General features: G+C 37.1%; 1 protein-coding gene across 5 annotated transcripts in view; it reads right to left on the bottom strand.

The window, feature by feature from the left end:
* Positions 1-2,008: 2,008 nt before the first annotated feature.
* Positions 2,009-23,944, bottom strand: part of LOC139977078 (ubiquitin carboxyl-terminal hydrolase 25-like) — a 35,770-nt gene continuing 13,834 nt past the window's right edge. For 4 of the 5 annotated variants that reach the window (XM_071986101.1, XM_071986099.1, XM_071986102.1 and 1 more), the window contains 17 exons: positions 23,347-23,442; positions 21,242-21,465; positions 19,331-19,425; positions 18,181-18,329; positions 16,952-17,079; positions 15,967-16,062; positions 14,779-14,940; positions 13,609-13,793; positions 11,892-11,962; positions 11,453-11,681; positions 10,386-10,616; positions 9,276-9,427; positions 8,374-8,552; positions 7,916-8,077; positions 6,208-6,331; positions 3,407-3,599; positions 2,009-2,370 (listed from right to left, as the gene is read on the bottom strand). In XM_071986101.1, coding sequence (XP_071842202.1) covers positions 2,195-2,370; positions 3,407-3,599; positions 6,208-6,331; positions 7,916-8,077; positions 8,374-8,552; positions 9,276-9,427; positions 10,386-10,616; positions 11,453-11,681; positions 11,892-11,962; positions 13,609-13,793; positions 14,779-14,940; positions 15,967-16,062; positions 16,952-17,079; positions 18,181-18,329; positions 19,331-19,425; positions 21,242-21,465; positions 23,347-23,442 — 2,652 coding nt within the window. In that variant the 3' untranslated portion in view covers positions 2,009-2,194. The remainder of the gene's footprint in view (positions 2,371-3,406; positions 3,600-6,207; positions 6,332-7,915; positions 8,078-8,373; positions 8,553-9,275; positions 9,428-10,385; positions 10,617-11,452; positions 11,682-11,891; positions 11,963-13,608; positions 13,794-14,778; positions 14,941-15,966; positions 16,063-16,951; positions 17,080-18,180; positions 18,330-19,330; positions 19,426-21,241; positions 21,466-23,346; positions 23,443-23,944) is intronic. The other variant, XM_071986100.1, reaches the window with a different exon arrangement.

The following is a 23,944-nucleotide window of genomic DNA, read 5'->3' as shown; positions in this document are numbered from 1 at the left end:
TTCCCTTTTACATTAATTTCATAGAGCTACGCTATTCTGTGAGATATTAACACTACTTCGGGTAAGCAAGAGAAAGGAAGGGGACTAGTCGATCATTTTATAGTAACTTAGGATATTTAGGATAACCGAGATCCATACTGTGCATGCATATAAGTTCTTAGTACTAACAGCATATGCCCAACTCTAATCAGAACATTATAAGAAGAAAAAACATTCTTATACCTCATTGCGGAACAGGCACACAACCCTTATGTATAATTATGAGATGCAAATACTGCCTTCACATCACCCAGACGCAGTAATGGAAACTAAATTTGACTATTGTTATAAGAAGCCATCTTGTTTTCAAGCTCATTGACGCTGTAGTAGTTTCACATCGTACCAAATCTGCAGACAATTTCCATACGAAGGGTATGATGTTCCAACATTGAAAACCAATGCTGCATGAATCAGAAGTCTAAGATGCATACTATTTACTGATACAAGTAACAATGAGAATGTTTACAAATACACTACGCTCTCACAAGCACATGAGAAGGGGTAAAAAATACACTACACGGTCACAACCACATGAGAAGGGGTAAAATACATCATGCTGTCACCACATGAGAAAATACATGATACTGGTTCAAGCACATGAGAAGGGTTAAAAATATATTATGCTGTCAGCCACATGAGAAGGGGTAAAAAATACATGATGCTGGTACAAGCACATGAGAAGGGGTAAAAATACACTATGCTGTCAACCATATGAAAGGGGTAAATATACACTATGCTTTCACAACCACATGTGAAGGGGTAAAAAATGATATGCAAATCTTCTCAATCAGAAACACATGCACACAATTGAAAAGAAACAAATATTGTGAAGGCAAAATTTTGGTGAAAATATCAAATTCAACAATTAAATCATCCTTGATACTGTGCTCTTATTTCCAGAAAGGCAGCTTATATTGAGGGCAGTATGTGGAAAGGGGGAAAATATATATATATATATATATATATATATATAAATATATTTATAATATATATACATATATTCATAAATATGCAACCGATTGTACTGTTTACCACGTCTATTATATAAATATTCATGAAATATGCAACAGAGTGTGCTTTTTTCTCAGCCACTTGGAAACATTTCTAATGCTAACACCAACGGCTCTTTACTGTCCTATCATATCATGCTTCAAAGCACTCTTAACTGACAGTATGAACAGTTCCTAACCTTTATCCGATTCAAATGCTAATACCACTCTATACTGGCCTTTCATATCATGCTTCAAGGCACTTGTACTGACAGTATGAACAGTTCCTTACCTATATATGAATCTTTAAATGATAATCTTGAAGGAAAGTGACTAGTATTGGGGGTGTGACATCATAATACAAGATCACAACATAGAAGTTAAGCAAGTAATCTTATCTTTGCTTGATTACAAATAGTACAGCAAGAACTTCCCTGGTCAAGCACCTTACTTCCCTCAAAACAATAAAAACAATAAAATATTTGCCATTTAATTTACCAGCTTGTTTTTAAAGCACTTTCTAAGGTTGAATTTTTTTTGTATAATTATTCATCCAAACTACAGATTCCTAACCACTCCCTTGCTCCAACATTAATCACCCTGCGATAGAATTAAAGCAATAATAATAATAACAATCATAGCAAGAAAACAAAACGAAAAAGACTTAACTAACACACTGCTACAATGTAATGGATGCTAGTAAAACATCTGTGAGTGTTTTGTCTGTTTGGACTTAAGATGTATCATACGTAGGTAGCCTTCACTATTGGTACAAGTATGTGAACAAAATCTGAATAAAATCAGCTGCAGCTGAAAGGCTATGAAAAGTAACAGCAGTATATAAAGAGGTCCTTCTCATGTCCTACCATCCTCGTCCTCATGTCCAATCACCCATGTCCTAATGTCTAATCACCCTCGCCCTCATGTCCTACCATCCTCGTCCTCGTGTCCTATCCTCCTCCTCCTCCTCCTCCTCCTCCTCCTCCTCCTCCTCCTCCTCCTCCTCCTCATGTCCAATCATCCTCCAGTTTAACCTCAGAAAACTCTCCCCTCATGAGTATGTAGCAAGCATTTGAAAACTTTTCCCTGATATTTCTAAAGGCTCTGTTCACCCTTCGTTTTAATAAAGCATTTCTTTCAAACTCATGAATATGCATAAGCCAGCATCACTTAATGGGGGCGCTAGGTTCATTTTGTTTGATCAGTTCGATAGCTTGCGTGAACTTCTCTGCGAGATTCTCCTTTTCCGACAGACAGAGTGGAGGAGGTCTTATCCGAGCATTTTCCTCTGATGTGTCAATAATTCTGGGCAGAAGATCTTGCAGCTTGTCTTGTACAGTTTCTGTAAAGGGTCCAAAAAAGAAATGGCAAAGGTGCAAAGGAAACACCACAATGGGATGTACTTATCTCCATGATTTAGTAGCTATAATCTGATATATTTATACTCACAGAGATGCACCGAGACTCACAGAGATGCACAGAGACTCACAGAGATGCACCGAGACTCACAGACTAACATAGACTCACAGAGACTCACAGAGATTCAAAGAGACTCACAATGTCTCACATAGACTCACAGAGATTCACAGAGAATTACAATGTCTCACAGAGACTCACAGAGGCTCACAGAGACTCACAGAGACCCACAGTGACTCACATAGAATTACAGAGGTTCACATAGACTCCCAGAGACTCACAGAGATGCACAGAGACTCACAGACTCACAGAGATGCACAGAGACTCACAGAGATGCACAGAGACTCACAGAGACTCACAGAGACCCACAGTGACTCACATAGAATTACAGAGGTTCACATAGACTCCCAGAGACTCACAGAGATGCACAGAGACTCACAGACTCACAGAGATGCACAGAGACTCACACAGACTCACAGAGACTCACAGAGGCTCAAAGAGACTCAAAGAGACTCACAGAGACTCACAGAGAATTACAGAGGTTCACATAGATTCACAGAGGCTCAAAGAGACTCACAGAGATTCACAGAGATGCACAGTGACTCAAATATCTCACAAAGATTCACATAGACTCACAGAGACACACAGAGAATAGTTCTGTTTGCTACGGGATATATATAACTAGAATCGTTTGTCAGTAGTATGCACGCAAAATATTTGCGTATGTTATATTATATTTGAAAGCTTGCATTGATCATACTTGAAGTAATGATCTAGCCAGTGTTTTAGTGAATGGAGAAGATTATATTTCACAGATAAAGTTACTGTTGTTTAGTGAATAATGAATACAATGTTTAAACCAGGGATTGACCTGTGTGATAGTCATTTTCAATCTGTGACGTTTTTTTAATTACTCTTCACAAACATGTATACAAATGACAAGGCTAGTGTGTGATCCTTACCACTAACGTCTTGGCCGAGGAAGGAGCACCATTTCTTCCTGATGTCCTCTACCACGATGCCATCTTCTGATACCGTTGAGTTGCTTAACATCGCTAAACATGGAACCACAAGTTCCTTCATGTCTTCCAACCCTTGCTCTACTTCTGCTGATTCACCAGACTCCAGCTGTAGTGCACATTGCTCACTCAGTTGCTGAGTAACAAACCACAGAAAGAGACATTAAAATATATCAAAATAATTCTAGTAAGCACTACTGTCAAGGTTATTCTTTTGTGACTAAATACTGGCAGTATGAATTAAGAGATTAATCATGAGAGTGTAACAAAGAGACTTAATACTGGTAGTATTAATGTAAAGAAGTAACTTATGAGAGTGTTACAAAGAGACTTAATACTGGTAGTATTAACGTAAAGATGTAACTTATGAGAGTGTTACAAAGAAACTAAATAATGGTAGTATTAACGTAAGGAAGTATAAACTCATGAGAGTGTTACAAAGATACTTGATACTGGTAGAATTAATAATAAGAAGTAACTTATGAGAGTGTTACAAAGAGACTTAATACTGGTAGTATTAATGTAAAGAAGTATAAACTCATGAGGGTGTTACAAAGAGGCTTGATACTAGTAGTATTAACGTAAAGAAGTATAAACTCATGAGAGTGTTACAGAGAGACTTGATACTGGTAGTATTAATAATAAGAAGTAACTTATGAGAGTGTTACAAAGGGACTTAATCATGGTAGTATTAACATAAGGAAGTATAAACTCATGAGAGTGTTACAAAGAGGCTTGATACTAGTAGTATTAACAAAAAGAAGTATAAACTCATGAGAGTGTTACAAAGAGACTTAATACTGGTAGTATTAACGTAAAGAAGTAACTTATGAGAGTGTTAAAAAGAAGTTTAATACTGGTAGTAACATAACAATTAATAACATAACAATTAATATTTATATAGTGCTATTCCATCTAGATCATAGCGCAGTATTAACGTAAGGAAGTATAAACTCATGAGAGTGTTACAAAGAGACTTAATACTGGTAGTATTAATGTAAAGAAGTATAAACTCATGAGAGTGTTACAAAGAGGCTTGATACTAGTAGTATTAACGAAAAGAAGTATAAACTCATGAGAGTGTTACAAAGAGACTTAATACTGGTAGTATTAACATAAAGAAGTAACTTATGAGAGTGTTAAAAAGAAGTTTAATACTGGTAGTAACATAACAATTAATAACATAACAATTAATATTTATATAGTGCTATTCCATCTAGATCATAGCGCAGTATTAACGTAAGGAAGTATAAACTCATGAGAGTGTTACAAAGAGACTTAATACTGGTAGTATTAATGTAAAGAAGTATAAACTCATGAGAGTGTTACAAAGAGGCTTGATACTGGTAGTATTAATAATAAGAAGTAACTTATGAGAGTGTTACAAAGAGACTTAATAATGGTAGTATTAATGTAAAGAAGTAAAAACTCATGAGAGTGTTACAAAGAGACTTGATACTGGTAGTATTAATGTAAAGAAGTATAACTCATGAGGGTGTTACAAAGAGACTTGATACTGGTAGTATTAATGTAAAGAAGTATAACTCATGAGGGTGTTACAAAGAGACTTGATACTGGTAGTATTAATGTAAAGAAGTATAAACTCATATCAGTGTTACAAAGAGACTTGATACTGGTAGTATTAATGTAAAGAAGTATAAACTCATATCAGTGTTACAAAGAGACTTGATACTGGTAGTATTAATGTAAAGAAGTATAAACTCATGAGGGTGTTACAAAGAGACTTGATACTGGTAGTATTAATCATAGGAAGTAAACCATGAGAGCGTAACAAGGTAGCTAACTCCAGGGTAACTTGACATATAAAAGTCACATTCAGATTGTGTAGATATTGAGATTCTGATTTGAGGGAGAGAGTAATCCACCACTGCATATAGGGGAAATATGTCACACTACTGAATGAAAATCAAACACCCAAATTCTGTTATGATTCTAATTATTGTTAATGTCTGATATAACATTATATATGTTATTGATATAGCAGTTATTTGTGAACACTGTACGTTGCTCTATTAACAGACGGAAACACTCGTTTATACAAGATCCTTATTTTTGTGAGTATCAATTTGGAGAGAAATACTGACATTAAATATTGGCACAGAAATTGCAATTGCTATGTTGGTGCAATTTGAAGAAAGAATATGAACAGAGATGCCAACCTCTTGACACAAAAAAACAGACTGAATATCCTAAAAAATCAGATTTTGGAGAGAAAAATCAGATTTTCACGAAAACTCGACACTACCACTGGCCCGTTGGCCCCGGGCCAGTAAAATGTCAGAAAAATGTTTAACTGGTAAGAACGGGCAAGTAAAATGTTTGCTTTTTCATTTACATTTAATGAGAAAAAATTGTAAAGCTGCCAATTCTGCGTATTTCCCCCCCATGTTGGCTCATGTTTCTATGCGATTCCGATTCCTTGAAAAAAAAAAAAAAAAAAAAAAAATTGGGGGTTTTTTTTGGGGGGAAAGATGAAAAATCGTATTTTCAAGAGGGCAATATCGTATTATCGTATTTCACTTGTTTTATAGTACTAAATACGATAAAATCGTACTGGTTGGCATCATTGTATGAACTTCTAACAGAGAGAGAAAACACAAACAAATTTCAATTACAGATTTAAATGTCTTCCTAGCAATACTGTTCCTCATACAAGAATTTGGTCAGACAATCATAAGAATTTCAAGGTCTTGATTTGACTTCATTCATCCTCTTTTACTTACTAACAGAGTCTGTCTCCTACAAAATGAGAGTAAACTTGGCCATTGCCTCTTCGTTTCGTCCGTTGGTTTGAAAAAGTCATTCAGATGGCAGGCATGTACAATATACGGCAAAGCGGATTGGCAGCTGGAACAAAGTAAACAGCAAAATCATCCAATCAGCAAGAACCATTAGTTAGCAAATATATATATATATATATGTAAACAAAAGCAAACAAGCAATCAAGAAAACAAAGCTAGCCGATAACTAGAAAACAAAACAAGTACAATGAATATTGCTAATAACTTAAAGCAATTTATAATGGCAAGGATGACTATTGTTCATGGGGGCCGGAAAACAAAATATAAAATGTTTATATGAAGTAAAAAGCAAAGCAAGAGACATCAAAGATACTATGATCGAGAGTAGGGCAGACTGTAACTATTATCGTAGCTACACCTAGATGATGAGTAGGGCGGACTGTAACTAATATTGTAACTACACTTAGATAAGGAGTATGGCAGACTGTAACTATTATTGTAGCTACACTTAGATGAAGAGTAGGGCAGACTGCAACTATTATCATAGCTACACCTAGATGATGAGTAGGGCAGACTGCAACTATTATCATAGCTACACCTAGATGATGAGTAGGGCAGACTGTAACTATTATCGTAGCTACACCTAGATGATGAGTAGGGCAGACTGTAACTATTATCATAGCTACACCTAGATGAAGAGTAGGGCAGACTGTAACTATTATCGTAGCTACACCTAGATGATGAGTAGGGCAGACTGTAACTATTATCATAGCTACAACTAGATGATGAGTAGGGCAGACTGTAATTATTATCATAGCTACACCTAGATGATGAGTAGGGCAGACTGCAACTATTATCATAGCTACACCTAGATGATGAGTAGGGCAGACTGTAAATATTATCATAGCTACAACTAGATGATGAGTAGGGCAGACTGTAATTATTATTGTAGCTACAACTAGATGATGAGTAGGGCAGACTGTTACTATTATTGTAGCTACAACTAGATGATGAGTAGGGCAGACTGTAACTATTATTGTAGCTACACCTAGATGATGAGTAGGGCAGACTGTAACTATTATTGTAGCTACACCTAGATGAGGAGTAGGGCAGACTGTTACTACTATTGTAGCTACAACTAGATGAGGAGTAGGGCAGACTGTAACTATTATTGTAGCTACAACTAGATGAGGAGTATGGCAGACTGTAACTATTATCGTAGCTACACCTAGATGAGGAGTAGGGCAGACTGTAACTAATATTGTAGCTACAACTAGATGAGGTCCAGCTGGGTATTAGTCCACACACTCATTGAGGTTATTTGTAAAGTAGTAGTGCTTGCTCATCAGGAACTGGCAGTGGGGTTGTTAACATCAGAGATAAACAGGATCTAGACTTTTGGCAATATACTGCAGATTTAAGTTGTGTCGTATAACTTAAATCTGCAGTATATTGCCAAAAGTCTAGATCCTGTTTATAGAAAGATAAATACTTCAATGATTACTTAGAGGGTTGAACCACCCATGAAATTAGCCAAGCAATCATCTTGCTATTAGAAAGATAATCATTAGACAGAAAGCAAGATGATTGCTTGGCTAATTTCATGGACGGTTCACCCTCTAAGTAATCATTCAAGTATTTCATCATCACAACTGATTATATTTCTGATACTTTTTGTTTCATAACTTACTTTTCGTTTGTATAAAGCTCGTTGACACCAAAAATGAAGAACGCTGTACACTTGGTAAACTGATTGTACTCATCATGCCAGACCCTGTACTGAGTTCGTTGTAAATCGGTCAGCTTCTGAGAAGCCACCCTCTTTTCAGCCATCTTTCTTATTGCCTGAGATCTGATAAATAACAAAAATGAAAAGACAATATTGAGACAGAGACAACAAACAGCCAGCTCTCGTGAGGAAAACACTGTAAATGCAATTAATATGCCAGCATTTCCTGAGGAGGGTGTGTATGTCATATTTGCGGCAGCTCTTCAAGCCTATCAGGCTGAGTTTTAAGGGTGAACCTTTCCTGAGGAGGGTGTTTATGTCATATTTGCAGCAGCTCTCCAGGTCTGTACATACCTAACACAGAAAAAAAAAATGTAAGTCACTGAAAATTGTGAATAAAAACATGCACTTCTACTCACTTGACATCATAATTCAAGTTTTTATCTGCAAACTGCTCTAGTACGCTACGTTGTATAACAAATTGAGGTGCACGGTTCTTTAGGAAATAGACTATACTGCTTTGTAACCTGACATCATGGTAGGAATCGGACAAACTTACTGCTACAGCTTCAAGTCTCTGAATCTCTTGCTCACATGCCTAAAAGTCATATGAAAAGAAAAGAAAATATATAGAGCATGGTGGCCAATTGGCTAAGGCGTCGGACTCGTGATCCAAGGATTGCTGGTTCAATTCCTGCCTAGTTCACTACGTTGTGTCCCTGGGCAAGATGCTTTATCTCACTTGCCTCTCTCCACCCAGGGGTTAAATGGGTGAGGTAACTTGTCATTGGGCGCAGTATATAACTGCTGCCGACTGGAGGGATTGTCTCTGGGACAGGTTATCATTGACCAGGGCTAATATAGCGTCTGTAAAGCCTATCGCTGGTGAAAAGCGCTATATAAAATCAAATATTATTATTATTATATAAATCAAAACTAGAGTAGGTAATACTGATGAATCTCAATACTATGATAACAGTTAACTTTTTGTTGCATGCAGCCAGATATAGTGACACATTGTGACCTTTGACTCTAGAGGTACATGTGCAGTACATGTGATTTGCCAAATTTAATGTAGTGTTGATTAAAAAACATTGCTTAAAAAACAAGTAGCAATCATTCTATGCGCAGTGTATCTTATTGCAATAAAATTTAAAATTCATAACATACTGCATCAATAAACCTATATATATAAACCTACAAGTATTCTCACTGTCTGGTGTAGACTCTGGAAACTAGTATCACTGTCTAGTGTAGACTCTGGAAACTGGTATCACTGTTTAGTGAGACCCAGAAGTCTTACCTTCATTCTTCTACTTACATTTATAAGAGCTGCCTCTGGTCCTTGCTTGGAGAATACATCTTGTGAGTCTTTAATTGCTTGACGGCTTGCAGACACTGACATTGTAGAATGTTCTGTTGAAAACCTTGAAGCAGAACTAAAGGTTCTTGTATTTACCGAAGGTTGCTTGCCTGAAAGGTTCAAACATAATGCAATATGACTCATTCTTTTAATTGAAAACTCACAGAATTAAGGTCACTAGTTGACTCCTCATCCACCGTGGTGGTAGATGGCAGACATTATCTTAGCTAAGGCTGTAAGGTTCCCTCATTCATTATCCTGCTATAACCGCACCATATAGACTTGATTAACACTGTACATACATACAAAACACTTAATAAACATCAGTTTGAATCTCAGAATGTTACAGTTAATGGGAAACTTATTAAGTAAAATAACCAGCAGTAGTCCCAAACGGTACCCTATAGTTTTACTTTCATTATTATACAAGTGATGCCAGAAGGATCTGAGGCAAAGCATGCTACATCTGCAGTTATCATAGCAACATGAAATGTGAGGACATTGATGGTTTCTGAAACGTTACTGTGTATAGAATGTGAGGACATCAGTGTATAGAATGTGAGGACATCAATGGTTTCTGACACATTACTGTGTGTAGAATGTGAGGACATCTATGGTTTCTCACACATTACTGTGTATAGAATGTGAGGACATCTATGGTTTCTCACACATTACTGTGTATAGAATGTGAGGACATCTATGGTTTCTCACACATTACTGTGTGTAGAATGTGAGGACATCTATGGTTTCTCACACATTACTGTGTGTAGAATGTGAGGACATCTATGGTTTCTCACACATTACTGTGTGTAGAATGTGAGGACATCTATGGTTTCTCACACATTACTGTGTATAGAATGTGAGGACATCTATGGTTTCTCACACATTACTGTGTATAGAATGTGAGGACATCTATGGTTTCTCACACATTACTGTGTATAGAATGTGAGGACATCAGTGTATAGAATGTGAGGACATCGATGGTATCTGACATCGATGGTATCTGACATGTTTGTTAACTGATCTGTTTGTATAAGGAAAGATTCATTCATTGAAGGGAAGACTTACTGTGCTCACCAAGTGACCTTTGATTTTTTGGTAGGTCACGTACACTGGTCCCCCGTGACTCTGTCCGTACCCCTACATCTCCTCCTGCTAGAACCTCACTCTGATTCTGTTCTTTGTCCCATTGTCTCAACTCTTCCCGAAACCTCTTGTTGTCTTCTAAGATTAATTGCCTCAAATCGTCAGCCAGATGATTCAACACTGGTTCATTCAAGTCTGAATTCACGGACAAATCTGTGCATGAGAAGGAGCGTGTGATGAGGGCAAAGAGGAATCGGGTGCTTTCCTGGCTTGCGCCATAAAGCACCCAGTAACAATCCAAACTCCCACTCAAACCCACCTAGTGGCCATCCACATTTGTACTAATCCACACCTAGTAACCACCCATACCCCCACTCAATCCCACCTAGTGACCATCCACATTTGCACTTAACCACACCCAGTAACCTGTGATGAGGGCAAACAGGAATCGGGTGCTTTCCTGGCTTGCGCCATAAAGCACCCAGTAACAATCCAAACTCCCACTCAAACCCACATATTGGCCATCCACATTTGCACTTAACCACACCCAGTAACCACACATACTCCAACTCTAGCCTACCTAGTGACCATCCACATTTGCACTTAACCACACCCAGTAACCACACATACTCCCACTCTAGCCCACCTAGTGACCAACCACATTTGCACTTAACCACACCCAGTAACCACACATACTCCCACACAAACCCACCTAGTGACCAATCACATTTGCACTTTACCACACCCAGTGACCACCCATACTCCCACTCTAACTCACCTAGTGACCATCCACATACACACTTAAACACACCCAGTATAAACCACCCATGTATAAACCATCTTATAAATTAATTTATTAACAATTCAGTAACTTTCAACATTAAAATTCAATTGAGGCAATTATCATAAGGATATTGAAGCATCTCACAAGTAACTTTATAGTCCCAGTGCTATGCAACCCCACCATGTGACCATCCCCACTCCCGGTCAAACCCATCTACCCCCCCTCCCCCTTAACCGAATACCAATAAATAAACAGATAGATGCACCTTGGAGCAGTTCCTGATGACTGGAGTCTATGTACATGACACAGTAAGCACTAGCATTCCCTGATCCTCCTACTGACTCTCGTTCCAACTCTGGCCAGCTGACCTCAGCGACCGAGATGTCATTAAACTTAAGCCAAACATTTCGTTTGTGGTCCAAGATATATGCCCAGTAATGACCGGCTGAGGCCTGTCCCTCGTGAACCAGAACTGCATGAAGATGGAATTCAAACTGAAATTCAAAATGAAAATCAGTTAGCCAACTTCCTTTAGCAAAAGTAATTATTTGGTTGGATTATCATGAAGTAAGATGAGCATTTATACCAACACTCTTTGATGCAATTACTATCATAAAATATTAAAGGGATAAAAAAAAGTATTATATATGTAATAGTATTGATATCACTGGTTTTTTTTCCAAGTAAATATCTTTAAGACATACCTTCCTCAAATCCTCCTCGTCAAACATGTGTTCTATATTAAGGCGTATACTGTCAATGCTGTCTTGCAGGCCTGTAAGTAAATGGAGACTATCATGGTTTAATAACACCATTGGATATATTCAAATGGTTATATTAATTTCAAATGTAAGTAATTTAAGGTGAGATAAGTCATGTTGGGAAATTGCGATTCAATTTGTTCCAAAGCTATCCTTTCAGAGCAAAACCTGTCCTCTCGTCAAACTCACATGCCGAAATGCAAACCTTGGTAATTAAATTTTATTATTACCTCATCTACTACAGTACTTCAATTTAGTTACATTATATCAATCCCCAAAATCACAAATATTTTCTTTTCGTTTTGTCAGAAAGTGATTAAAATGATGTATAATGAGACTAATAAAGCAATTGATTTAATTGTTCTGATTACTGAGGAGCTTCGGGTCAATGATTTGTATGAGTGAAGATGGATCAGCCTTGTGATGCTCTTAATAGGGAAGTAGATTTATCAATACTAAATACTTTGTATTAGTCAAGATGGATCAACCTTGTGATACTCTTAGTAGCAGGGATGAGCCTGCGGTAAAAAAAAAATCACGGAACTTTGCACAAATTGCGGTATAGGCTCCAGTTTGCGTATGCTACAGTGTGTTAGGATAATAGTTTTTGTCCCCGAGTTAGAAAAGAAATCATGGATATGGAGCGAATTCGGGGAAAAATCTCATGCCTGTAGTAGGGAAGTAGATTTATCAATACCAAATGCTTTGTATTAGTCAAGATGGATCAGCCTTGTGATACTCATAGTATGGAAGTAGATTTATCAATACCAAATGCTTTGTATTAGTCAAGATGGATCAGCCTTGTGATACTCTTAGTAGGGAAGTAGATTTATCAATACCATATGCTTTGTATAAGTCAAGCTGGATCAGCCTTGTGATACTCTTAGTAGGGAAGTAGATTTATCAATACCAAATGCTTTGTATTAGTCAAGATGAATTAGCCGTGTTATACTCTTAGTAGGGAAGTAGATTTATCAATACCAAATACTTTTTATTAGTCAAGATGGATCAGCCTTGTGATACTCTTCGTAGGGAAGTAGATTTATCAATACCAAATACTTTGTATTAGTCAAGATTGATCAGCCTTGTGATACTCATAGTATGGAAGTAGATTTATCAATACCAAATGCTTTGTATTAGTCAAGATGGATCAGCCTTGTGATACTCTTAGTAGGGAAGTAGATTTATCAATACCATATGCTTTGTATAAGTCAAGCTGGATCAGCCTTGTGATACTCTTAGTAGGGAAGTAGATTTATCAATACCAAATGCTTTGTATTAGTCAAGATGAATTAGCCGTGTTATACTCTTAGTAGGGAAGTAGATTTATCAATACCAAATACTTTTTATTAGTCAAGATGGATCAGCCTTGTGATACTCTTCGTAGGGAAGTAGATTTATCAATACCAAATACTTTGTATTAGTCAAGATTGATCAGCCTTGTCATACTCTTAGTAGGGAAGTAGATTTATCAATACCAAATATACCTTAAAACCACCACTCTGTGAGTTCTGACTCAATTGTTAAATTTTAGTGGAATCGAATACTAACCGAACAACCTGCCGTCCAACAGTTCTTACAGAAGTACCGAATATTGGCCCATTATTTAGTTGCGTCCAATCAATCAATTTATTTAGCTAAAATCAAATTTCTGACTGACCTTTGACATCTAGTTCAACCTCTTTCCTCCACCTCATGAGACATTCCTGTAGTACGCTCAGCTCATCATCTGAGATGTGTTTAGGACCCAGGCAGGATCCAGGCACACTAGGTGACTTCATGACATCCATTGGAGATGAGACAGCACCACCTGGTGGGTATGGACTAGATTCTGGTGTAGATTGCCTGCAGATAAATATAAATAAATACGCATATCATGAATGCAAACTAGAGTCTGGTGTTGACTGTCTGCTGATTGAATATATAAATAAGCATGTCCCTAATCTGGACTAGACTCTAGTGTAGACTGGCTGCTGATTGAATAAATACACATCATAAGTGCAGACTAGAGTCTGGTGTAGGCTGGATGCTGATGGAATAAATACACATCATGAATGCAGATTAGAGTCTGGTGTAGACTGGCTGCTGATAGTCTGGTGTAGACTGGCTGCTGATAGAGTAAATACACATCATAAGTGCAGACTAGAGTCTGGTGTAGGCTGGATGCTGATGGAATAAATACACATCATGAATGCAGATTAGAGTCTGGTGTAGACTGGTTGTTGATGGCATTAATACACATCATGAAAGCAAATTAGTGTCTGATGTAGACTTGGTGCTAATGGCATTAATACACATCATGAATGCAGATTAGAGTCTGGTGTAGACTGGCTGCTGATAGAATTAATACACATCATGAATGCAGACTAGAGTCTGGCATAGACTGGCTAAATACACATAATAAATGCAGACAAGAGTCTGGTGTAGACTGGTTGTTGATGGCATTAATACACATCATTCATGCAGACTAGTCTGGTGTAGCCTGGCTGCTGATGGCATAAATACCCATGATGAATGCAGATTATCCAGTCTACACCAGACTGGATATCTGGATAACTTTCTTTATTACCCCCATCCATCCACTACTCCCTCCCCCCCTCCCACCTCTCACATGTGTGGATATTTAAGATCCTCCAGCTCTCACCCATGAACCTAATCTTCATCAAGAGTTACAGACTTATTCAATGTAACCATTGTAGAAGTAAAAACAACAAATTAACTTCATTCTTGTTTCTAAGATTGAAGTTTCCCATTTGTTTTCTAGTTAGATTTCTGGTTCAATGATCCTCAGTAAAGCTATAAACTAGTTTGAAATTGACTGAAGACTTACTTAGCTTCTGCTGGTGCTTGAGGTGATCTACTTGGAGACACCATCTCTACATCTTCTGGTGCTGAGCAGTTGTCAGGACTCTGACCTGTGGCAAAATCTAACGCATACCGAAGAACATCCTGCAGTGGAAATCTCTTGGTTCCAGAGCCGTAACATTGATACCTAGACAGAGTAAACATAATAGAGCCGTAACATTGATACCTAGACAGAGTAAACAAAATAGAGCCGTAATTACATTGATACCTAGGCAGATTAAACATAATAGAGCCATAACATTGATACCTAGACAGATTTAACATAATAGAGCCGTAACATTGATACCTAGGCAGATTAAACATAATAGAGCCATAACATTGATACCTAGACAGATTAAACATAATAGAGCCGTAACATTGATACCTAGACAGAGTAAACAAAATAGAGCCGTAACATTGATACCTAGACAGATTAAACATAATAGAGCCGTAATTACATTGATACCTAGGCAGATTAAACATAATAGAGCCGTAACATTGATACCTAGACAGAGTAAACAAAATAGAGCCGTAACATTGATACCTAGACAGATTAAACATAATAGAGCCGTAATTACATTGATACCTGGGCAGATTAAACATAATAGAGCCGTAACATTGATACCTAGACAGAGTAAACAAAATAGAGCTGTAACATTGATACCTAGACAGATTAAACATAATAGAGCCGTAACATTGATACCTAGACAGATTAAACATAATAGAGCCGTAACATTGATACCTAGACAGAGTAAACAAAATAGAGCCGTTATATTGGTACCAAGACAGATAAAACATAATAGAACCAACATTGTAACCTAATGTATTCATCTATCTAGATTAATGCCCTACACTGTAGCCTACCTGTCTAATCTAACTTGTAATGCATTCATCTATCTAGATTAATGCCCTACACTCTAGCCTACCTGTCTAATCTAACTTGTAATGCATTCATCTATCTAGGTTAATGCCCTACACTCTAGCCTACCTGTGAAATCTAACTTGTAATGCATTCATCTATCTAGATTAATGCCCTACACTCTAGCCTACCTGTCTAATCTAACTTGTAATGCATTCATCTATCTAGGTTAATGCCCTACACTCTAGCCTACCTGTCTAATCTAACTTGTAATGCATTCATCTATCTAGGTTAATGCCCTACACTCTAGCCTACCTGTCTAATCTAACTTGTAATGCATTCATCTGTGTTGTCATTCGTTGGAGCTCTTCTCTTTTCTCTTTGACTCTTCCTCTGTTAGAATCCATGTACCTATAATAATAGAAAAAATTAATATTAATCAATCAAGCAATTCTTCAGCTACACAGACCATGCATCAATTGCATTGTTTACCTATAAACATGTGGTTTACTGGAAAATCTGTGTTGCTTACCTCTGTCCCTAGGTTGTTCTCATGACAGTCAATAGTCATGCAAGAGAGAGCCATCGCAATAGATTAAATAAATAATTAATAATTAATAAATAATCAGCCATTGCACTTAAGAAACAAAAACATACCCAAGATGAAACTACAAACAAATACAATATGCTGCTAATGATCTTTCAGATAACACAGTTCACAAACCTCAGTTTTAGAGTCAGTTTTAGTGTTCTTTCATATCACACTATCTCATTTGCATTAATATCCTCTAATATCTCAGTGTAATATATTTCTACTTCTCCTTATAAAGTTACTTCATGCAATACTTTACACTTAAAGATTCCACTTAAAACAATTATTTGCAATAATTTTGGTGGAAACAAAACTGACATCTTGAAAGTAACTTGTAATACATATTAATCATGTATTTCATTGACTTCACTTATCAGACTTCATACACAAATATGATATGTAACTTCGGTGTCTTTAAATGTGATAAACAATTTATTATACATAGAATTTATATAAAAAATTTCCCAGAAGCTATACTCTTGAATATTCAAGCAAAGAGGAGGACACAGTTTGAAGAGATATATTCATATTTTTTTTGCAGAATTGATAACCAAATACAAACAGCTAACGGTCAGTATTATTTTTTCTTTTCGTTTCTCCCGGGGAGTCTCCTACCTTGTTAAGTCTTTTTAAGACTTAATAGGAGACTTCCTTTCCCATTGTACACAATTGGCGATAAAACAAATAAATGAATAAATTATGCACTACCTGTCCATATAGATTGTCTGTGGAAATCTAAACTTATTGTGGATCTTCTCTGGTCTTCCCAGGGCTTGGTTGAATTGGAAACGGGAGAGTTCAAAGGTCAAAACATGAGGCAGCCTTGTGAACCATTGCTGTGAATGAATGAGAAGATAACAAGGATAATATCAAAACAATATTTAGATATTCAAAACATGATAAGTTATTCAAAACATGATAATATATTCAAAACATGATAATATATTCAAAACATTGAAGGAAGACACATTATGAATTACACTCTTTAGTGGCTGTACTTCTCTCCTCATGTCTGATTGGTTCAGTAAATTGGCTTAAAAGTCAAACTTTACATATCCTAAAAAGGATATAGCACAGGGATGGTCATAGGGAGGGAGAGCTAAACAGCATGTTTAGGATTTGGCAATGTTGCTGTCATTTATGGTATCATTGAAATCAGCCACAATATTACTCAACTCGTCTTCTTGTGAATGCAACGTCTCTAAGGTGAGAAAATGAAAGACCACAAACAAAGAATTTCTGAAAGTCATAATACACACTTGAGCTACAGTATGTGCATTGTGCTCTCTTGGAGGTGGGAAAGATGCAAGAGTTTTCAGAAATCAACAAGGTAAAAAATACATTTTCAAAAATTAGGAAATTCCAAAATAAACTTCTTCAATTTGATCTGAATAAAATAAAACTGTTAGCAAACTGCTTATCCACTAGAGAGCCTGTGTAAGAGAATGTGTAAAAGTAAGTTGGCCTGACGTTTCGATCCTAGCAGGATCTTCTTCAAAGGTTCATTCTAACTTCTGTCCCCACCCTCTCCCCTTGTCCCCTCCCCTTCACTCCTCTTCTCATAGCTCTCTTCCACCCTTTTTACTCCACACCTTTCTGTCCTTGTCCTTCTCTAGTTTATTCCCTACCCCCTTCCCTTAATCCTCTCTTTGTCTCTCCACTGTTTATCTCCTACCTATCCTCTTCCTCTGTTGGTTTCTTTCTTCTCTCCATCCCTTGTCTACTAATCCCCTTTACATCTATCTCTTTGTGTTCACCATGCTCATCAACCTGTCTGTATTCTGTGCATGTTTTTGTCCCTTCTGTTACTGTTACTTGTCATTTAGCCTTTGAAGAAGATCCTGCTAGGATGGAAACGTCAGGCCAACTTACTTTTACACATTAAATTTGATCTGGTAAAAAAAAAAAACAGAAATCCAGATTTTTTTTTCACTTACCTCTTGTGCAGATTTTCCGTTGGCGTCACTGTTGACTGTTTCTATCTCACCGTGACTGGTGGAAGCCTCTAGACTGTCATGGAGGTTAAAGAAACCCTGTACTCTTAAAGGATATTGTCCAAAGGTCTCTGTATTTACAAATCTCTTACCTGCAATGGAGGTAACATAGATGATAGTGATGTAACAACCTACATTAGATCTAGCTTAAAGGGTGTGAAGACCCCCCAAAAAGAAACGTCTAATGCCGGCAATTTGACCTAGTTTCGAATGAGGTGTAACAGAAGTGTTAAACATCACCATCGATCCCAGAAGTACACACACAGCTAGCTACCGTCGGTAATTAGACACTAGTGTACAGTCAGTACATACAGCTGCGGTCAATATCCACAGCACAGTATACGAGTATACAACAGCGATGGACATCTCAGGTCCAGCTAAAGATAACAATTAAGGTAGCATGTTTCATTACTGTCTGCATTTTGTAGCGATACGAACAAAACGTCACTTGCAAGCAACAGAAATTTAACTTTTCAGATGGCCGCACACAGTTTGGGGCGAGTCTTCAATGCCTTTAAATCAAATATATACTGTAGCTATCAATTCACAAGAGGGAATTACAGTAATGTTTGGAAGATCATTTACAACATCAATGTTGATGAGAAAAGTCTTCAAGCAGTTACAGGATATACTGTAAGGAGCTTTCATTAGCACAGTGAGCAGTGATTGGTTCAACCCATAGAGTTTGGAAGCGGTTAAACTGTAAGTTATAGATCTAAGAGTTCCCTTCAACATGCTATGACAGGGTTCCCACACAATCTTGAAAACAAAATTCAAGGACTTTTCAAGTACCCAAAATAACCTGTTTTCAAGGACTACCTGACACCATTTTTGAAGATGAATTAGTTCTGCCACAACTTACTAGAGACTTGACAATCTCAATTATTAATTTTATAACATTTTCCTGTGACTTTCAGCTGATTTATTGTTGTTTCTTCTCCTCCTTGTAAAATAAGATTTACAAGACAGAGTTGTCATGTATCATATTGATGTTGGAGTTCTTTAGCATTGCGGACATCATGGTACCAAATCTTGACTGCATGCATCTTACATATATATTTCAATTTTATAATGAAATAGTGAAGCATATCACCTTCGTTGATGCCCTCTACTTTAAACTGTCCATAAAATAAATCTAGCATCGGGTTCCTCTTGTTTGATGCAACATCTGTTTCTCCACCATCAGGGCTGCAAAACAAAATCAGTTGTAAGCTTCAAGATATCTAAGCTTGGACTCTCACACTGTCTATCACAACAAATCACAGTATAACACATGAAATACGAAAACAGCTACTGTAATAGCTATTGCATAACTCACAGTATAACACATGAAATACTGCAACAGTTAATAGCTATTGCATAATTAACTCACAGTATAACACATGAAATACTGAAACAGTTATTAGCTATTGCATAATTAACTCACAGTATAACACATGAAATACTGAAACAGTTATTAGCTATTGCATAATTAACTCACAGTATAACACATGAAATACTGAAACAGTTATTAGCTATTGCATAATTAACTCACAGTATAACACGTGAAATACTGAAACAGCTAATAGCTATTGCATAATTAACTCACAGTATAACACATGAAATACTGAAACAGTTATTAGCTATTGCATAATTAACTCACAGTATAACACATGAAATACTGAAACAGTTAATAGCTATTGCATAATTAACTCACAGTATAACACATGAAATACTGAAACAGCTAATAACTATTGCATAACGCAAAGTATAACACATGAAATACTGAAAAAGCTAATAACTATTGCATAATATCAGTACAAACACTAGCATATTTGCTCTGGCTTACTGCAAGGCTAGCACTCTAGTGTGGTGTGAATTACTGTAGTACCAAACACTAGCATGTGCTCTGCCTATCACTGTAGTCCTAGCACTCTAGTGTGTTGTGAATTAATACCAAACACTAGCATATACTGTATGCTCTGGCTATCACTGTAGGCATAGCAATCTAGTGTGGTGTGAATTAGTACCAAACACTAGCATATGTGCTCTGGCTATTACTGTAGTCCTGGCACTCTAGTGTGGTGTGAATTTGTACCAAACACTAGCATATGTGCTCTGGCTATCACTGTAGTCCTGGCACTCTAGTGTGGTGTGAAATAATACCAAGCACTAGCATATACTGTATGCTCTGGCTATCACTGTAGGGCTAGCAATCTAGTGTGGTGTGAATTAGTACCAAACACTAGCATATGTGCTCTGGCTATTACTGTAGTCCTGGCACTCTAGTGTGGTGTGAATTAATACCAAACACTAGCATATACTGTATGCTCTGGCTATCACTGTAGGCATAGCAATCTAGTGTGGTGTGAATTAGTACCAAACACTAGCATATGTGCTCTGGCTATTACTGTAGTCCTGGCACTCTAGTGTGGTGTGAATTAATACTATACAGTAGCATATATGCTCTGGCTATCACTGTAGGGCTAGCACTCTATTGTGGTGTGAATTAGTACCAAACACTAGCATATTTGCTCTGGCTTACTGCAGGGCTAGCACTCTAGTGTGGTGTGAATTAGTACCAAACACTAGCATATGTGCTCTGGCTATAACTGTAGGCCTAGCAGTCTAGTGTGGTGTGAATTAGCACCAAACACTAGCATATGTGCTCTGGCTATCAATGTAGGGCTATCACTCTATTGTGGTATGAATTAGTACCACACAGTACCATATGCTCTGGCTATCACTGTAGGGCTAGCACTCTAGTGTGGTGCGAAGTAGTACCAAACACTAGCATATTTGCTCTGGCTATCACTGTAGGGCTAGCACTCTAGTGTGGTGTGCGACACTAACATATATGCTTAAGCTATCACTGTAGACCTGATATGTATTGTGTATTACTGCTAGACCAAGAGTGAGCTAAATTCTATAGCTAATACCTCAAGCTGACTTTAAAATATTCAACTTTTAAAATTAAGAGGTTAATTTGTTTCCTCAAGTCTGAGAATCCTGGCATTCCACTTACTCTATCTTTGTTTTTGAGCAGTCTGATTTGAACGCATCCTCTAGCCACTCCAACAGTTTGTGAGTGAATTCACTAACATCTTGCTGGTTGTCCACACTACCATTGGAGAACGCAGCCTTGAGGATCTCGACGGGTTTGGTAGGATCAACGTATTTCCGTTTTGTTCCTAACATCAGGGCAAACAGAGCTCTTAATTCAGCCATGAAAAGAAGATTCCTGTGTTCCTGAAATGACCAAGAAGAGGAAAAAACTGGAGCACTGGCTCATAATCAAACGATAGACAGCTCTTAAGAATCTTAGAAACATGAATGATGACTGGAGTCATGAAATTATAGATATGATATTATCAAAAGTAATGTAGTAGCGGTATTTCAAAATATTAATGAAGTAATGTAGTACTGATATTATCAATATTTTAATGTAGTAATGACATTATCAAATATATTAATATAGTCATAATATTATCAATATATTAATGTAGCACTGATATTATCAAAATATTAATGTGGTAATGTTATAATGAGATTATCATTATATTAATGTTGTAATGATAGTATCAACATATTAATGTAGTAATGATATTATCAACATATTAATGTAGCGATGATATTATCAATATGTTAATGTAGTCATGATATTATCAATATATTAATGTAGTAATGATATTATCAACATATTAATGTAGTAATGATATTATCAAGATATTAATGTAGCACTGATATTATCAATATATTATAATGTGGTAATGTAATAATGAGATTATCATTATATAAATGTAGTAATGATAGTATCAACATATTAATGTAGTAATGATATTATCAACATATTAATGTAGCACTGATATTATCAATATATTAATGTGGTAATGTAATAATGAGATTATCATTATATTAATGTAGCAATGATAGTATCAATATATCAATATGTGAATTATGAATGAATCTCTAGCATATTTAAGGGTCTGGGCAGTAGTCAACATGGGACAGTCAATGTCTGTGTAACACTCACCATGTGTTGAATCCTGGGCAGTAGTCAACATGGAACAGTCAATGTCTGTGTAACACTCACCATGTGTTGAATCCTGGGCAGTAGTCAACATGGAACAGTCAATGTCTGTGTAACACTCACCATGTGTTGAATCCTGGGCAGTAGTCAACATGGGACAGTCAATGTCTGTGTAACACTCACCATGTGTTGAATCCTGGGCAGTAGTCAACATGGGACAGTTAATGTCTGTGTAACACTCACCATGTGTTGCATCCTGGGCAGTAGTCAGCATGGAACAGTCAATGTCTGTGTAACACTCACCATGTGCTGCATCCTGGGCAGTAGTCAACATGGAACAGTCAATGTCTGTGTAACACTCACCATGTGTTGCATCCTGGGCAGTAGTCAACATGGAACAGTCAATGTCTGTGTAACACTCACCATGTGTTGAATCCTGGGCAGTAGTCAACATGGAACAGTCAATGTCTGTGTAACACTCACCATGTGTTGAATCCTGGGCAGTAGTCAACATGGAACACTCAATGTCTGTGTAACACTCACCATGTGTTGAATCCTGGGCAGTAGTCAACATGGAACACTCAATGTCTGTGTAACACTCACCATGTGTTGAATCCTTGGCAGTAGTCAACATGGGACAGTCAATGTCTGTGTAACACTCCATGTGTTGAATCCTGGGCAGTAGTCAACATGGAACAGTCAATGTCTGTGTAACACTCACCATGTGTTGCATCCTGTGCAGTAGTCAGCATGGAACAGTCAATGTCTGTGTAACACTCACCATGTGTTGCATCCTGGGCAGAAGTCAACATGGGACAGTCAATGTCTGTGTAACACTCACCTTGTGTTGAATCCTGGGCAGTAGTCAGCATGGGACAGTCAATACTTGTGTTACACTCACCATGTGTTGCATCCTGGGCAGTAGTCAACATGGGACAGTCAATGTCTGTGTAACACTCACCATGTGTTGCATCCTGGGCAGTAGTCAACATGGAACAGTCAATGTCTGTGTAACACTCACCATGTGTTGCGTCCTGGGCTATTATTATTATATTATATATATATTATATAATTTAGTGTAGGTCAATGATATGCCATACCTTACTGTTTTCTGTCTCCTCACCAGCATTCTTAAGGTAACAAGGAGGTATAAAGCTTAGCACCATATGACGAAATGTAGGCAGATGGTACAAGGACTGTAAAAAGTAAATCAGAAATAAGAATGCATATTATTAAGGCTGAAGTAACAAAGAGAACAGGCAGAATATGTCACCTCTTATAATATATGACCAAATTAGAATTATGAAAGTAATCTAAAAAAAAAAAGGCTTTAACATTATCTAACAGCAGTATAATCTGTTTAAGCCCTGGAAGTCATGCTGCTACAACTACAATGTTCGTTTCCATCATAAAACAATATTCTTAGAAGTCACTTAATATAAAGCTCACTGCAGATCTGAGCATGGTATGAAATTGATCCTGTAATAAGCAACAGTGAATTTTGTGTCCAACTATCTGGCTGGCCTGTCACACTTTGGAATGACAGCAAAGCCAGAAACATTAGACTGAAATCAAATATTAATTCTGAATGAATATTGTCGATCTGTTTAATATTTTGAAACATTAAATCACAAACATTCAATCCCTGATATTATAGGGCTCCCAGCTTAGAAACATTACTGGGCCGTTATTAAAGTC

This window comes from Apostichopus japonicus, chromosome 12 (genome assembly GCF_037975245.1).
Source record: "Apostichopus japonicus isolate 1M-3 chromosome 12, ASM3797524v1, whole genome shotgun sequence".
Lineage (NCBI taxonomy): Eukaryota > Metazoa > Echinodermata > Holothuroidea > Aspidochirotida > Stichopodidae > Apostichopus > Apostichopus japonicus.
The sequence above is the reverse complement of the archived record's forward strand: the minus strand, read 5'-3'. Positions and strand labels throughout refer to the sequence as shown.